This window comes from Filicampus tigris, chromosome 2 (genome assembly GCF_054856515.1).
Source record: "Filicampus tigris isolate MCC_2025a chromosome 2, RoL_Ftig_1.0, whole genome shotgun sequence".
Taxonomy (NCBI): Eukaryota; Metazoa; Chordata; class Actinopteri; order Syngnathiformes; family Syngnathidae; genus Filicampus; species Filicampus tigris.
The window spans coordinates 8327457-8344728 of record NC_141218.1 but is presented as its reverse complement, the minus strand read 5'-3'; the positions used below and the strand labels follow the sequence as shown (position 1 = coordinate 8344728).

General features: G+C 49.5%; 1 protein-coding gene across 3 annotated transcripts; it reads right to left on the bottom strand.

Moving 5' to 3' along the window:
* Window positions 1-201: 201 nt before the first annotated feature.
* On the bottom strand, window positions 202-15671 carry znf219 (zinc finger protein 219). 3 transcript variants are annotated; one of them, XM_086024233.1, is made up of 6 exons: window positions 15366-15671; window positions 15163-15263; window positions 5571-5642; window positions 3488-5483; window positions 3265-3417; window positions 202-2902 (listed from the first exon to the last, which is right to left on the bottom strand). In XM_086024233.1, the coding sequence occupies exons 4-6, from the start codon at window positions 5478-5480 to the stop codon at window positions 1893-1895; spliced, it is 3156 nt and encodes a 1051-aa protein (XP_085880359.1). In that variant the 5' UTR covers window positions 5481-5483; window positions 5571-5642; window positions 15163-15263; window positions 15366-15671; the 3' UTR covers window positions 202-1892. The 3 variants fall into 3 exon arrangements, with proteins under 3 accessions (XP_085880359.1, XP_085880357.1, XP_085880360.1); XM_086024231.1 differs by lacking the exons at window positions 15163-15263; window positions 15366-15671 and adding an exon at window positions 11936-12064; XM_086024234.1 differs by lacking the exons at window positions 15163-15263; window positions 15366-15671 and adding an exon at window positions 10355-11456.
* Window positions 15672-17272: the final 1601 nt, after the last annotated feature.

Here is a 17272-nt window from a genome sequence, read left to right as displayed (position 1 = left end):
CTGTTTTTTTTCTTTTTCAAAGTAAAATAGGACAAGCAGGTCAAACAATGTAATTGGCGATATTATTGCCATGACCTAATGTCACTCAAGTACGTCTACATTAATTGGACCTCCTTTTTTTTTTTTTTTTTTTTTTAACAAGTATCCCAGAGTGGCTGTTGAGCTGTGCAATTCGAGTATTGTGAAGGGAAACACGTTCAATCACGTCATCTATTTGTTTTATTTTTTTTTTATGTTGATCATATTAGTCACGACTAGAATATGTTAGATGACTGGGTCCTCACTGCAATGGCAGTCAACTACACGAGAGCTCAAACCCTGCTGCCTTGTGACTCCCGTTGATTGACAGGCGGGGGATAAGGTGCAAATAGTCTAGGTGGCCAATTACAGTTTGGATTGCGGCAGGTGTTTTCCTTTCTTTGCCAATTTATCATCACCGTACATTCAAAACGAGTCCCTCTCCACACCAAGCTGATGATCGGATTGGCGGGCCTGTTTGAGTCGGGAGGAGCGGTTGTTCGGGTTTGTGCTCTCACTCTTTGAAAACAAAAACAAAAAATAACAATATACAGTACCAGCGACACCTCTAAGCTAGCTAGCTGTACAACATTCAACAAGACTTTTCTTTTCAAGCACAAGAGCATGTTTCAAACATGTCAAACACACATGGAAGTCCAAGAAAGGCCTCGGGACCACAAAATGGACGGACGGGCAGGAAGAGCGACGGGCAAGAGAAGATGATTGGTCTACGTCTATCTTTAGTGTCTCGTTGGACAGATTTTGGACAGATTTAATCAATCTGTGGGCTTTAAGCCTACGTCCTTGGTTTAGGGTCTGGGCTGAGGGCGTCTGCCAGAGATGGGATCAAGTCACACATACGAGTCTCAAACAAGTCCCAAGTCAATGTGGCTCGAGCAGGTCAAGTCAGCTTCCTAATGTCTTACCTGCAGTATTTGGTCTTCATAAAGACAGAAGACAAGTACATTCAGATCATGACATTACTGGCCAATTAAATTAATTTATTTATAACACCTCATCATGTCACAAGTCAAGTCTGGAGTTGTTAACCCCCCCACCCCAAGTAAGTCCAAATCCAGCCTCAAGTCTTTTAGTCAAGTTACAAGTCATGAAAACAGGGACACCAGTCCACTCCGGTCCAAGTCACATTGACTCGAGTCGCCATCTCTGAGGTCTGCTTTGGCGCAAAGGACAGACAGAAAGAAGCCGCTTGTACAAAACAGACCAGGAAGTGCTTGAAACAGAAGGCACGGTGGAATTGACGCTCGTTAGGAGCATCCTGTCGGAGATCGAAGATCGGCGTATGTGCGCCGTACATTCCCGCGGAAACACACCAACGCTCTTCAACACCACACGCTCGGACCTCGGAGCTGATCCGTCGTGAACAAGAAAAAACAACATCTGATCCACTAAAAGAAGAACAAGTTGCACAGTGCTGCGTAAGGACATTCATCTCACAAACATCAAGGTCATTTTTCAACCAAACAAACACCATTAAAAAGCTTTTTTTTCTTTTTCTCTTGTGGTAAAAGCTACACTTTCTACTGGGACGTCTTTGCCTTTGTTAGTCTTTTCGTCGTTGCCACTACCTTTTGCACATTCCTATTTTCAGCGTGACATCAGATTTCCTTAATTCACAAAAACACTGGAAGCACGGGCATACTCCACCCGATTTACACACCTCCGGTCTGAAAAGAGTCCAAAAATACCACGTTGACTACATAGACTATCCCACTTCGAAGTCTGGACGTGGACCGCTTTCGCTGGAATGCTTCTTGAAATCACAAATGTATTTTGGAAAAAAAAAAAGGAATTAAAAAAAAAAAAAAAAAAAATCGGGAAAATGCGCAGCTGTTTGGACGTCCACATTTGTTTTAATCGGCGTCGACATTCCCTTCGAGTTGGTCCTCCGGGCAGCTGCTGCACTCCTCTTCATCCTCCTGCTCTTCACCATCGTCACCCCCCGACTCGCTTTGGAGGGCCGGGCCGTCACTTGAAGCCCAGTTGGAGTCTATTTTTTCACCGCGATGGTCCGGAGGCAGCCCATTGGGGGTCCAGATCTGGTTTGAGGAGCTTTGCTGGGCTCCCGCTTGAGACTCGTTGGCATGCCCCCAAATCCTGAGGGAGTTGGGCTGGTGGCAGGATCCGCTGCCCTTAAGGGCCCCGTCCTCGTCCTCGTCGTCGAAGGCGGACAAAGAGCTCATTTTGCGTCTGGATTTACTGGTGTGGTTGACCTGCAGGTGCATGGTCATGAGCTCAGCGGAGGATGTCCGAAAAGGACAGTCCAAACATTGCTTCAGTTTGATGCGTTCTCCTCCTCCTCCTTCTTCCAGCCCTTCGAGGCCTGGCGTGGGGCGGCGGGACAGATCGAGAGGTTCAAAGGCCCCCGATTGATTCTGAGCAGCCGACGCTGGTTTGTCGCAGGATACTACAACCCGGTTTGTGGTGAGGGGCTTACGGCGAGAAACTTTGAGGACTTTTGGAGGAGGAGACTCCCTGATCCATGCTCCTTCCATACCACCAGGGTAGAAGGCCCCCATCGCCCCCGATAGATAATGGTACTGGGTCGCTGCGTCAACGTCCCTGAGAGACGCAAGGGCTCCTTGACCGGTCCGTCGCTCCTGCTTCTGCGGAAGACCGAGGAGCCAGGATCGCTGGCCGGGCCCCGAGGCGGGGCTATCCGAGCGAGCTTTGAGATCCGTTTGCGATCGGCGTGGCTTAACGGAGGTCAGACCATTGATGGCGGCGGCAAGTTTGCCCGCAGAAGACGTGGCGGAGCCCGTCGAGTTGCGTTGCTCCCTGTGGTGCCGCTGAAGGTGGTATTTGAGAGAGCCCGACTGGGTGCCAGCGTAGTCGCAGTGGGGGCACTTGTAGGGTCTCTCACCTTGACAAAACAACGGGAAGGAATATTAGTCATGGAAAATTGCGTTCCATTATTTGTAGTAACACATTGGCAAGGCAGAGGGCAGTGCTTCATCATAGATTGAAATCAAAGCGACTGATGACGTGGTAACAAAATGCAATTCTTCAAATATGACCCAGCAGGTGACGTTCAGCATGTTAGGTCAGGTCACCAACAGAGGAAGGGAGAGAAAATTGGCTCCGAATCATTTTTTTTCAAAGGAGCACGGTGAACAGAAGCCACGATATTATGAAATAAGAAGCACAAACAACTTGAAGCAGGTGCGCCGAGTCGTGGCGAGAGTGGAGCTCTGGTGAAGACGAAGTCGAGCAGAAGCTTCCTACCTGTGTGGACTCTCAGGTGCACTTTGAGGTGATGGGATGAGCGGAAGGCTTTACCGCAGTAGGGACAGTCCTTAATCCCTCGACCACGGACGCGCTCCCTGCTGCTGGGAAGCGAAGCCGCGGCAGTCAGCGCCGCCATGGTCCCGTTCTCTCCTGTGAAAGCAGCACAAACAAACACGATGACGGTAAGCAGCGAGCAAAGCCGAGTGCGGGAAGGGTTTACCTTTAAAGCCCGACATGACAGAGGGAAAGCTTGCCGCCGCTGCTTGTTGCGCTTTGGATTCCTGCCTCGGTTCAGCTTGGCTTCCCCTGGCTCGGCCGGAGCTGCAAGTTCCGTCCATGTCAGCTGCACGGCCTTCTTCCTGGATCTTGTTAGCGTGGACCCGGGCGTGAATAAGCACCTGCTGGAGGCTGTGGAAGATCTTTCCGCAATCGGGGCATTCCCACGGGCCCTCGGCTGGCCCGGACGCTCCTCCGGAAGCTCCTCTCGGATCTATAGCGTCAGCGTAGGCTCTGAGCGGATCGGCCTCTGCTCCCAACATCCTGGATAGACGGGTATGATGAGCCCTGTCTTTCTCTCTCTGCTGCTGCTGAGCCACGGCGAGGCTTCGGGCCACCAGCTGCCACCAGGGCGTTTGCTCCCCTCCTTCGGTGGTGCATCTGGGCTCCGCCCTCTCTCTCCTGGGCTCGCCGCCTTCCGAGCTCACGCCGCCGCTTCCCCTCTCGGCCACCTGGGCCACGGCTTGGAGTCTCTCCGTGCAGCTGGCCCCGCCGCTGTCACTGGGAAGGCCCAAGTAGCCCAGGATAGCCGACTTCCCGGAAGCCGTCCGCATCCTGCTTGCAGTCTCTTTCTCCGGTCTCCCTTGCCCCGCTCTGCCGGACCCCTGGTGAGCCAGAAGAAGGCTGGAGTAGAGGGTGTTCAGTGACAGGTGAGCCGCGGAGCCTTTGGCCTGTGGATCGGCCTCGGTGCTACCCATGCCGGCTTTGAGGCCCAGCTTGTTGAGGTGTACCTTCATGTGGTTTTTGAGGAACCACGGCTCCTTGAAGCCGCGCCCGCACACCTGGCACTTGTGGTCCAAGGAGTCCTTGTGCTTTCGCATGTGTCCCTTGAGGAACCACGACTGAGTGAACCTCTGCCCGCAAGTGTCGCAACGGAATGCTGGCAACGAGGATGATCCTGACATTTTGGCAGGTGATGAGGTTCGGGGAGCTTCTGAGGGGGCGTTGACCGGGATGGTATTGGAAAAGGAAGAAGGCAAAGTGGGCCCCGAGGGTGAGGGGTGGCACTCCTGCAGATGGGAGGCCAGAGAGCCTTCCTGGTTGGCAGAGAAAGGACAAAGCGTGCATTTGTACGGGTTGTGGAGAATGCGGACGTGGCGCGCCAACTCGGAAGCCGTACGAAATTTTCCTTTGCAGGCATGGCAACGGAAAGTCGGTGGGGCAGGAGCGGACGGCGTCCAAGGGGCAAGATCTTCATTTAGCGGAGGGCTCAGTGTTGCGTGGCTCTGTACCTTGAGCTCATCCTCTTCCTCCTCCTCCTCCTCCTCTTCCTGTTCGTCATCCTCCTCTGGGAGTGCGTGTGTAAGATTCCCACTCACCAATTGTCGTCCGTGCTTCTGAATCTGCTCTTTTTTGTTCTGTTGGAGTATGAGGTTCTGTTTGAGAGGCGCGGAGGGGAGGGCGCTCCGATAATGCGACGAGGCCTGGCGGTGCCGGTCCAGACTGTGGGCTCTGGCGTGAAGGGACAAAATGCTTTGGAATCGGAATCTCTTACCGCAGACGTGACACGAGAACCGGAGCGACGGTCCCGTGGCCGCCCTGGTGAAAGCGTCCCTCTGGAAGAGCTGTAAGTCCAGCTCATCATTGCAGCTTCCGCTGGCTCCCGAAGAGAGAGCAAACTCCAGAGCGCCAAAGCCAAGGGGGGGCGCAGAGGGCGTGGCCGGCGGGGAAGAGTCCAGACTCGGACTGCGTCCTGCTTCGGCTCCTCCCCCTCCCGGGAATAGAGCCACGGCCGGGGTGGGGGACGGAAGAGCGTCACCGTTCTGTTGGTCATCTTCTTGGCCCTCGCGATTGGGAAGGTCCTCCTCAGCGGGGGGCGACGCAGAGAGAGGGGGGCACAAGGCTGCGTCCGGACTGTGGGGAGATGCTTCCGGGTTTTTGGGATGGGGCAGAGGCTCGGGGGAACGGGGCAACACAAACTCTGATGGCGAATCCATCCTCTGCTTGGACAACATGCACGCAAACAAAAATACACATTAGTGAACCACCAGACGACTGCGGTGGTCTGTGGCGGCCAAAGAAATTACCGGGAGCGTATGCGGCGTTATGCCATTCTCCAGGGTCTCGGCCGGCGGGGGTGCAACTCCTCCTTCAATCCCCTGCGGAGGAAGCACGAGAAAATGTGAATTCCAAAAAATATATACACTATATGAAACTCCTAAGACTGCAAGAAGCAGCTCAAAATCAAGCTTCTTGCTAATGCTAACGCTCATGTCACACCGCCTTCCAACATCTCCAACAACACTTTGCCAACACTTCATCTCAAAGCTCACTATAAGGAATTCTCAAATGAAAAGCAACCTTAAGCCGTGACTAAATGTGCAATTTTTTACTCAGTCGTTTACTATGGAATAGAGCACCTGAGAGCAAATCCCTCTTTTGACTGTGTTGGCATGATGGTCTACGGTGACGATATGATGAATAAGTGCACAGCATCTGTGTGGACTGGAGCATATTTATTTATGATTCGTTCTTCTTTCACTTATATTACAAGCCACAGAAATCTCCATTTATGTTGTACAATGACAATGAAGTCATTTATTCTGATCTCACGTAGTTTTATTTTCCACTGCGTGTGAGTGTGTGGAACAGGTGTGCACCTGTTACACACACATGCACATGCACAGTTAGCCTAATAGCCTGCACGCGTGTGTGTGTGTGTGTGTGTGTTCGGACACCAACGCAGGACGTCCACCGTCCCAAACAGGAAAGGCGGTATTTGGACTTCCCAACACACCCTTCCTCTGTGCTCACATGCACGCACATGCGCACACAATATTTCGGAAGAGTGGCTGCGGTGCCTTCAAATGAAAGATGCTCACTTGATTGTGCGTTTGTTGGGTTGCTAGGATCCGTCATGGCCAAGATGGAGGAGTGCCACGACACACAAGGTCGCCCAATTCGCGTCGTGTGGCACGCCTGCGTGAGTGTGCGCGCGGATGGCGAGATCGTTACGCAGCCAGATGACATTTTAGCTCAGCTATGAGTCACAGGGATATCGCTGCACACAGGTTAATGCACAGTGATTGTTCTTTCCCGTCTGTCTTTTCTCGCCCTGACTGCTTCCTCCCATCCCCCCTCTCTTCTCCTCTCTCATGTCTCTTGCTCGCTCCCTCCCTCCGCCGGTCCATTATTCACTAATTTTCTTTCATTCTCTGCCCCCCTGCCCTGGCCCCCCTTGCACCCCCCACCCCCGTCCTGCAGTGCTGTGGGTTGGCGCCGTGCCAGGGAATGCTGATATCAGCTGGTAGACTGGAGGCTGCCAACATGGCGAAGTGCAAAGAAGCCAAGACGCGAGAGAAAGGAAACATGCGGCGCTTTTTACAAAAGAACATCAACCCAAACCTGCTGTGCGCGCGCGCGCGTGCGTGCGCGAGTGTACATGGCAGCTAAATGTATCTGCAGCATTTTCATAAGCCCCGGTTGGGCTTTGTTCCGCCATGACGGATCCTGTCACCACAGTGCCGCCGGCCCAACATGGTGCCGAGCGGCGGCCGCGGAGATGGAAGGAAATCCATAGAACCCAAACTCCTCGGAAATGGAGCAACGCAGAATCTCAGAACCTAAAAAACACAATGCCTCGGATGCTAAAAAACGTCAGCTCGGGAGATTCCGCCACTGTGGGAACTTATGCTGCTGCAATTGTCCATTGGTGGGAAGCAGCCAAGTGTAAATACTTTCTCTCTGTTCCAAAGTAGTTTTATCAGGGATCAGTACTTTACATGAGTATTTATTTTTCAAATGGCAATTTACTTTTACTCAGTATATTTGAAAACGGACGTGTACATTCTACTCACTTTGTCAAAATAGGCTTGTTTAATGTTAGTGAAGGCATGGTTTTAATAACTTAATTGTCCACTGATGGGGCGCTTCTTCCTCAGTGTGCAAGTTAATAAAAGAGAAAAAACTATTTCATGTTCCTTTTTTGTACCAAGTTATCCAGATGGTTATTGTTTTATAACCAGCAGTAAACATCACAGTTGACTTTTATAGCACATTTGAGAGACTGTACTTTCTTTTTTTTTTAACTTCAGCACAGGACATGAATCAGTATTTGTTCTTGTATGCGAGTAAAGGCACTTGTACTACAGAGTGTGAGTACTTTTGTAACAGCTCTGGGGTTCCACCTTAACCCATTAAAGCCTGAAGCTCCTCGTGAGACATCTCTTTAAAACCTACGGTCATCTTGGGAGTCACCCTTGAAAACCTGACATTTTCGCCACCTACAAAATAATGAATATCTCAGCCCCTAGAAGATAGAAACATAATTCCAAAAGAATTTGAGAGTTTAGACATGTAGCTTTCACACTGGCCCGAGTTTATTAATATTTACTCTTTCAATGAAAAATGCATGTGAGGCAATATTTTAATTTTTAAAAAATGGAGTGGTAATTGTATTCTCTTGCAAAGACGATGAAATTGTCATTGTCTACGAACAAACGTACATCTTAACCATACATCACGTTTGGATGGTTTCACGGCTTTAAAATCCGCAAGCGTGTCATCGGTATAACTGCCGTGACTTATATCAGAGCTCCCGCGATCATTGTGGCCATTACTCCTCGAAAAAATTCCCGAAATCCCCATGACAACTCACGACACCATCACATGTATATTCTGAAGCATTTCATTGGCTAAGAGACCGAGAATTGGATTGAAAAAAGAAAATGACCTATACGCTCTCCCGGTTTTAAAGTGAGAAACACGCAACAGCGCTCCTGGCTTTAGTGGTAGAAACGGAGTTATGCGCTCCCGTCCTTAATGGGTTAAAGTGGAAAGTCAACCCATGCCATGTTTGGACGAGTGAAGGCGCAGAGAACAAATTATTGCAAAGAATTTTGGGGGGGTTGACTTCCTCCTTAACTCATTCACTGCCATTGACGAATGCATTCGTCTTTTCACAGTGGAGCCATTCAATCATAGGAACTTTATATTTTCTTCAATTTTTTTCAAACGGCAGGGTAAAAGAGGGTCTGAAAATGCCAGGCAGTGGATGAGTTAAGAGTTTCTACACAGAATCAGAATCGCTCCTGGACTTTTGCCGAAGAAGGAAACGGTGAGCAACAACTGCACCTATGAGAAACGTTGTTGGTCTAGATTGGACCTTGAAGGCCTTCTAGCTCCCTCCACAAAGTCTGATTTGACTTGTGCTCGGGCTGCGCTTCACGTTCGAAATATGCCTTCCTTCCTCAGTCAATTATGATGAAAATGGCCTGAAGAGGCAACTTCCAATAGCTTTGGGAGAATATTCAATCCACAGATGCCTGTGCCGCATCACACAATCCGACCCGACCACCTCCACATAAAGCTTCTGCTTGCCTGCAGGGGACGGCAATACAGTATGTAGTCATCCTGTAAATATCCAGGGTTGATCCTAAAGTGCAGGTTAGCGCACGTCCGCACGTTGCACCTCCCCCTTGAACACAACAAAGCAGCAACGTTCTCCCGGCGTCCCGCGGAAGCCCACCGACGGCTCGGCGCTCCACTCCGCTCTTGTGGAGCCTTCAAGGTCTGGTGGACACGAAATGGGGCACAGGGGACTTTTGTTATCTCTTTTTGCACGTTCTTCACAAAAGTGCTTTTGGGGGGAGACCTTACATGTACAATGGGGAAGCATATCAACCGCTGCATACGTACTGCAGTCACCAACTTGGGCACAGAGGCCACATCTCAAGACGAGACAATGACTGTGGATGGGATTTGGCCATGACAACGTTCCGACAACGCAATTAGCACATTTACTGCAGTGACCAACGCTATGATTTCCAAAACAAAGTAGCCTTTCTTGTTGAACTCAGTTGTCTTGAAGAAACCACTCTAAATACTGACTTGTGTCCCACTATGCAGGACTGGCCAAAGATAAAAGAGCAGAGAAAGAAGTCAGAAGTTAAGGCCGCACTCATAACTATCTTATTAGCGTTGGAAATTTCAGCAGGTCACTCACTTGGGATGTAAGCTCAATTATTAGTTCACAACAACTAGTTTCCAACGCGTGTTTGTTTTAATCTTTCAAGAAGGCATCCAATGTAAATGTAAATCAAGACTCACGCAAGTTGATTGAATTTGCTCCTGTCTATTTCTTTTAATCTCTTAAATGCAGGAATCAGACAAGGTCAGATCTGCTCGCAAACACTTACACGAGTGGAGGCGAAGTGAGGAAAGGGCGCTGTCGAAAATGCAACCCTCACATGTATATAGTGTTGTCCTGTCGGATAAGTGTATTAAAAAATGTTGGTTCTGATCTTTTCCATCTATGGTTTATCACTTCAAGGACCAGGTCATCAGGCTTGGAGACATCCTTGGTCGCAAGGACTTCTACTTCTACTTCTCTGTCAGATATCCCTCAAAGCCACATTCCATTCCACTAGACAAAGTTGTACGCGTGCACTTATGTGAAGGCCTGTTAGTGTGTGTGTTACACAAGAGAGAGAGTTTTCTTTCTTCCCTTGCTATTGATTGTTATATGACTGCTTACGTGTCAGGACATTTAGCTGTTTGTGTGTGATGACCATAAATGTTTAATGCGATTAACATCTGATCGACATATATGGATAACATATCAGCTAATATAAAGCCAGCCATCTAGTGTCGGTAATTACCAGCCTGATTCTAATATCGGACAAATCCATCAGACTCATGGGTAAATTAATGATATGCTGCAAGACAAGAATCTACAATGTTAATATTGGGCAACATCGTAGTTCTTTTCATAGCCCATAATTTAGGCCATAGGAAATCAAAATGTCAACTTCTTCACATTGAAGAAGGTCTACCGGGCCAGTGAAATTCCACATCAGCATAAGTCTCTCACCTCTTAAGTGATTCTCACTGTTATGTCAAGTCATGCACGCTTGGATTCAAGGAGCGCTTTTTGTAGTCCACCTTTGGAAAAAAAAAAAGTACTGTCACGCTATAGGGACTAACGCCAGCAAAACTTGCCAAATGCTCAGAGACACTTGGGAAAAGTGAAGTCAAATTCATGTTCAACAGTGCTGTCCTTCTCTGTGTTCTACAGCTAGCACCTTGACCTTACGACATTTTCCACAAATGTTAATTAAGGGTGCAAGAAACTTTAGGAGAATTGACTTTCCCACGAGTCCCTGTGTCTATGCTATCAGCTCCATTTTCTGCCGTTACTCTTTTTCTGGAAATGTCTTTCTTCAGGCTTCTGATTGGCCACCGTAGGGGCCACTTGTTGCTCTGGAACTCAAGTACAGCATGTTTGACGGCCCTGCTTAGAGGGCTGACGAACAAATGGGGCTTCAAATGTCACAATGCAGCCAGACCAGGATAGGAAACACACACACACACACACACACACTCCCGAAGAGCCACCTGGACAGCGTGCATGTGGCCCCTCAGCACAAAGGACAAGATGATGACGCCTGAATGGAGCGACGTCCTTGACAACTTCGTCAACACGCGCGCGCGCGCGCACACACACACACACACCTGATTCACTAACACTTCTCCTTCGCCCAAAAAAGAAACAAAAAACAAACAAAAACAAAAAAAGAACTCTAGTGACTAAAACCCTACAGATCTGAACTTCCTCCTGATTTGCGCCAAGACGAAAAAAAAACAATTCACCCAGCAAGACAAATCGTCCACAAGGTGGCAAAGAAAAGCGAGCCGAGAGCTGAACGAAGTCATGTGAGCGACTGGCGGCTCCATTTTGCTCCCCAAATGTTCGAGGGCTGTACAAGAAAAAGAAGAAGAAGAAGGAGGAGGACGAGGAGGAGGAGGGGGAGGACGAGCCATCGCGGATCACATGTGAAAATCTCCACAAACGAATCGAAAGAACTCCAAGTTCCATGTGGACCAGCTCGCACACTTTTCTTCCTTTTTTTCTTCTTTCGCGCAACGTCCGGAACAATCGGATTATGCATGTGCGTGCATGTGCGTGCTCGCGCGCGCCCTGCCTGCCTCCGCAACAAAAGGCTGATTGCCGCAAATCTGCGTGTGCGTGTGCTCGCAACTTTAGCGCCACATGCAATTTGAGCTCCGGTGACTTCGGTTTCGGTTCGCTCGCGCAACTTGCTCAAAGTTAGCGAAGGCTAGCGGGGTGGGGGTGGGGGGTGTTGGGGGGGTGGTGGTGGGGGAGTCCCATATGTGACTTGTCTGTCACGCGTGTCGCACTCACAAACATGACACGCGCGCGCGAGCATTTGCAGAGGTACGCGCGCGAGGCTCCGCGAATGAAAAGTGTTTTTCAGCACAAAGCGACGAGCCGACAATAAGCTGCAAGAAAAAGCGATCGGGGAGCAAAGTGCACGTTGAGGTGAGTCGGCGCGCACACATGTACACACGCACGCGCGCACATACGTGCACACACGCACATCCATGCACATTTCTCGGGCAGGCGGCAGCAACGGAAAGCGTTCGTACTTACGCGTGAGCTGGCTCGCAGATTAATGACGCGACACGTCATGATTACGTTCAGCTTGAATTAAATACATTACGACTTGGGGGAAAAATGGAAATCAGGCTTGTGTACAAGCATACGGCGGCTCCCCCTCCCTCTCCCTCCCTCTCTCTCTCTCTCTCTCCCCCCCCTCCCTCCCTCCCTCCATTCTTCAGGGTGGAGGGCTCCGTGTAGGTTGGAAATGTTAATTATGATCTCAGCACGGGCTCCATTTTACAACAGCGTCATCCCGCCGTCCCAAATATGGCAGCTGACACGCAGGAAGGACAAGAACAAGAAAAAGCGTCTCAGTTGTCACACGGATGGCGGGGAAGCCACAACAACTTCTTAAGATCACAATTCAAGAGCCACTTGCGCCTTTTTCCGTCTTGTGAGGTCAAAATGGCAAGCCGGAACTTCGGCTGGCGTGGAAAAAAAAAAGAGCCTTTTACAAGTCACGCTCGTCTGAAAGCACCATTCCGACTTTGTTTGGCGGGAAAGCCAAACTGTGTCTTGCTCTGTTGGCATCTGTGGGAAAACAGCCTGAAAGATGGAACGGCCTACTTCTTGTTCTTTTCTTCAGCAAGCCTGTCAAATGAAGGCTCGCTCACTGTTCCTTTATTTGTCCCAAGCTCAAAAGGAAGTCACTGTATCAAGCGGTGCTAAGTGGCATGTGCCAAGTGTAGGGCGGCACGGCTGCCCACAAAAGAAGGCTGTGAAATGACATTGTGTAAATGCCACGGCATGACTTATCTGTAAAATATGTTCATTTTGTAAGGCCTGCGCACTCGCTCTGCGACAAACGAGGATCGAGGGACATTTTTGGAAAGGGAACAAGAGGCAAATTCTGAACTGCAACGACAACGTGAGGCCGTCATCAATACTCGCAAAGGGGCCCTTTCGAGGTGCCGGTTGTTTGGCACCGGCGGCCTGATAATTGGTCCATACAGACGACACAACTTGAAACAGACATTGCCAAGACACGTTGGGCGTCGTCATTTCTCTAATGGGGCCCCCTACTGGCACGCTTGTCTGCTGCACAACAACATTAAGCGGAGTTATTGATTAAAAAAAAGAAGAGGATAAAGGAAAAGGAAAAACCGAGCTATCGGGAAAAAAATTATATGTCTCTGTTACCTGAGAAAAGTAGCGATGCCAGTTTGTGCCGGTCCCACCAAGCGTCACAAAAGTTGCCTGCACATCGAACTAGCTAATGAGTTGAACGGCAGACCATGCAGCATAAACCAGACTAAACAATAGACTATCGATCGATTTGAATTTGTTTCCAGGTATGTTGTATTATTATCCGTATTGCAAGAAGTTGGCCATGTGCTGCCATGAGTGGTTATTTGTTCGATTAGCAGAAGAAAGCATTTGCTATCAAACGCTCCAATCGATGCCAACCTCAATTCTGCCATCATCTTTTTATCTTCCTCAAGGTGCTTTGTTCAAGTTTTTGGACAAAGCAACAACAAATCATCTTTAAATCATTATGCGTCTATTAAGATAATTAAGTTATCAACAATGATAACGAAGAGGAAGAGGATGGTGGGGACGCCGTAAAAGCTGACACCGACAATGATTGTTCAGGTTATTTGTTATTTCTCGAGTTCATTGGTGTGCTCGGGCCTTCTCACAACTGCCGGCATTTGAAGGGGGCCTTCAACATCACACATTTTTGCAAACATGCCTCTTAGTGAAAATGTGATTTAAGGGGTCCCCAATACATAACCCCCTCAAAAGTCATTCAGTCGCACCCCTGGAAAGTGTGAAAAAAAAAAAAAAAACACAAGTCCACGACACTTGTTCCACTGTTGGACACGAAATTGTGCGGATGTGTCTATCAAAAGACTAGCCTCCATGTTCAACTATACAAGGTGGCCATTTTGGCTTGAAGCAGCCACTTTGGGTTTATTCCAGGACTACTTTGAGAAAGTCTAGCAGGGAATTGGCCCAAATGAGCCCCCATCGGGGTCAGCTCCACTTGATGACTGTGCATTGACATTCAAAGCTTTAAAAGGGAAGTTAACCCAAACGTGTTTTTCTTCAAGAATATGTTCTATGCTAGCCCAGTGGTTAAAACACGACATTCTGATAAATATTGCGTTTGTGAAATAAGAGTTAATCCACTCATTTTTAGCCATCTCCGGGGGCGGCCATTTTGTCACTTCTGTCGACTGAAAATGACATCACAGTTGCTCAGGGCTCATGTAACAAGCAATCACAGTTGACCTGTTTTCTGAAGCTGAGCCGTGATTGGCCGTTACCTGAGCCCTGAGCAGTGAGCAAGTGACAAAATGGCTCGCCTGAGATGGCTAAGAACGGGTGGATTTTGTTTTTGTAACTCATATTCCACAAACGCAATATTAATCAGAATGCCGTGTTTCAACTAGTGGGCCTGCTGGGGACATATTCCTGAAAAAAATATGTTTGGGTTGATTCCCGCTTTAAATTGACTATAGGCTAATCAAGTGTTAATGGCATCCGGTCTTCCGACCGGCTAACTTTGGACTTGCCCGTCTGTCGCCGCCACGGGACTGCAACGCTCTGTGGAGCATTCAAACGTTTGTTTCACCAACACAGAGATGCACTTTTCATTCGTCTGCTGGTCCGAGAGTACGAAGAGCTGCTCGCGGATAACGACGGCGGTTAGCCTCGCTAGCTTCCGCTAGCCCGATTCCATCTAGTCGGCAAAGTCTTATGTCCAATCATGCGGGCCGAGCTACAAGCGCGTGATAACGACAACTTCATTCGTACCGCAGCACCACACTTGTGGCCGTGCGGCACACCACGCGCGGGAATATTTGACCAAAAATTAAGAGTTAGAGCATCCACTTTAAATACATGCTTCAATTTTCAACATAAAAAAAAAAAAAATGGAATCATTTGGTTTTCTTTGTTTCTATGGATGTGCGCCAAAGCACTTGGTTACGCGAATGCAGTCCGTGGGGGGGGGGGGGAAAGGTCAAGGACCGCTGATGTATTTACTTCGACTTGGACTCCATTTTTATCACATTGCAGCCGTCTACAAAAAAATCTTGTCTGGTCCTTCAAGACAGATGAGTCAGACTAAATGGGGACATTTTTTTTGGCATGGTGTACTTTCAGGATTTGTCATGAAAGTGGACGTGAGGGTTCCTTCATTTTTTTTTTTTTTTTTTTTTTTTAAACTCTGATCCCGTTTCCAACATGCAAGTTTGACATCTCCTTACCACCTTTCAAAGTGGACGCCTGCACGCCGAAAGAGTCCAAGTGCGCCGTGTGCCAGCGCTGCGCTCCGAGGGTCCGAGCGAGGGTCCGAACTCCTTCCCCGCCCCTGCACACAAACCCCCCCCCACACACACACACACACGCACGCACGAGTGTGAAGAAGCCAAGAGGAAGGCTCAACGGGCTGATGAAGGTGCGGCGTACTTGCCTGGAGTTGACGAGCTGCGGAGGCCTTCGGGTTTGGATGTGATGCTCGCCACACATTTGCTGAGATTCCAAATGTCTAGCTGTGCTGACACCCAACATATCTGCTGGATGAGCCATTGTGTGCTGCATTTGTGTCAGCAGCCATGCCAGTCTACAAGTGCACACATGTGTACATTTGCCATTGTGTGAGTGTGTGCGTGCGTGTGTGTGTGTGTGTGTGTGTACAATAATGGCATGAGCCACCGCCGCCTGTGATGCTTTGATTGTTTGCTCCGCCGCAGCAGAAATGCACCAATTAATATGCAGAGAGAGCGTGAGACACACACACACAGACACACACACACACACACACACACACAAACAAGAAAAACAGCCAAGAGGGAGCGAGATGGGGGTGAGGGTGGGTGATGGAGGGAGAGAGACAGAAAGAGAGAGGGGCATGCGAGATGGCAGACAGGAGGGAGGGGGGAATCAAATGAAAGATGGGGGAGACGGGTGAGGTTGCAGTACATGTTTGAGTGGGGAGGAGGTGGGCTGAGGAAGGATGTGTGCGTGTGCGTGTGAAATCAATGGAAGGGGAGAGAGATTGATTTAGGGGTGAGGAGGAAGAGGAGGAGGAGTGATATGTGGCTAAGGCGGCTGTCCTTTTTTGTCGCAGTGTCAGTGTATTGATACTGTAATACACTCCAACCACACACACGCGCGCGCACACACTCCATCACCCCACCAACAATGCTACCGTGACAACGGCTGTCACGGCGACGCCTACTGGCACAATGCTGCCACAATAGTGAGGGCACTGAAGCGGCACTCGCAGGAAAAGAGGGGAGCGGGGATGAAAGGGAGGACGGACGGGTGGACAGACAGACGCGGGAGAGTGAGCATGATGGAGGAAGACGAGAGATAAGATTACACGGGGGAAGCACACGCGCGAGCGCGAGGGGCGCGCGCGCGCGATGCTTTGACCAACCACGACTCCTTGCGATCCGCATTTTATTCTTATTGTGTTACTTGGGTGGGCAACTTGTTGGAATTCGTCACAACTTGGCCTCTTCTGCGTTATTATCATGACTATGCTCATTATTATCATCCTTATCGGGATTAGTGCGATTTGCGAGGCGCGTTTGCTTGCGTGGAAAGGTTTCGATCAAAAGGTGTCAGTGTTTGTCTGTCTGCCTGCCTGCCTGAGAGTCATTTGTGTGCGCGCGTGCGCGCGTGATGTATAGTGTATCCGGGGCCCTCCCCCACCCTTGCGTGTTGCTAATATGATGTAAAAAGCTAATGGCATGCAAATGTCTGTTGTCCCGGTAACCAGGCCTGAAAAATCCCTTTGATGTCTCCCCCCGACTCATTCTCTTCACGTTCTCTTTGTTTGCCACCATCAACATCCCCCCCCCCGTTCTCCCCCCATTGCCCCCTCCCTCCTGCCGCCGCGCTCTCTCTCTCGGCCTTCGCCATTCCAGAGACAGAAAAAAAAAAAAAAAAAAAGTTCCAATTCCACTTTTTGTGTCGCCGTCTTTCTTCTTGTGAGCCCTCCACCGAGCTGACCCGTCTGCCGCCCATTTCCCATCATTCCCACCTCGTGTGCCCCCACCAATCCTGCCCCTTCCTGTTGTCCGCCTCCCCCCCCCCTCCAAAGCCGGCCCTTTATCTCTCACCTCACATGCACGCACGCACACACACATAGAGGGAGCAGCCTTTCGGAGAATTTGATCCCTGCAACTATTTGATATTGTACTGCGTCTATTAAACAGCAGAGAGGGGGCGGGGCGGGGTGGTCTCAGCATGGAACAACTGGCTGTTCTGTGGAGAGACCACCCCCCCCTCCCAGATCCCCAAAGATGCAACAGTTAATCCATTAGTCAACCTTAAAAAAAAGTCTCACATATTTCCCTTCAAATGATCATG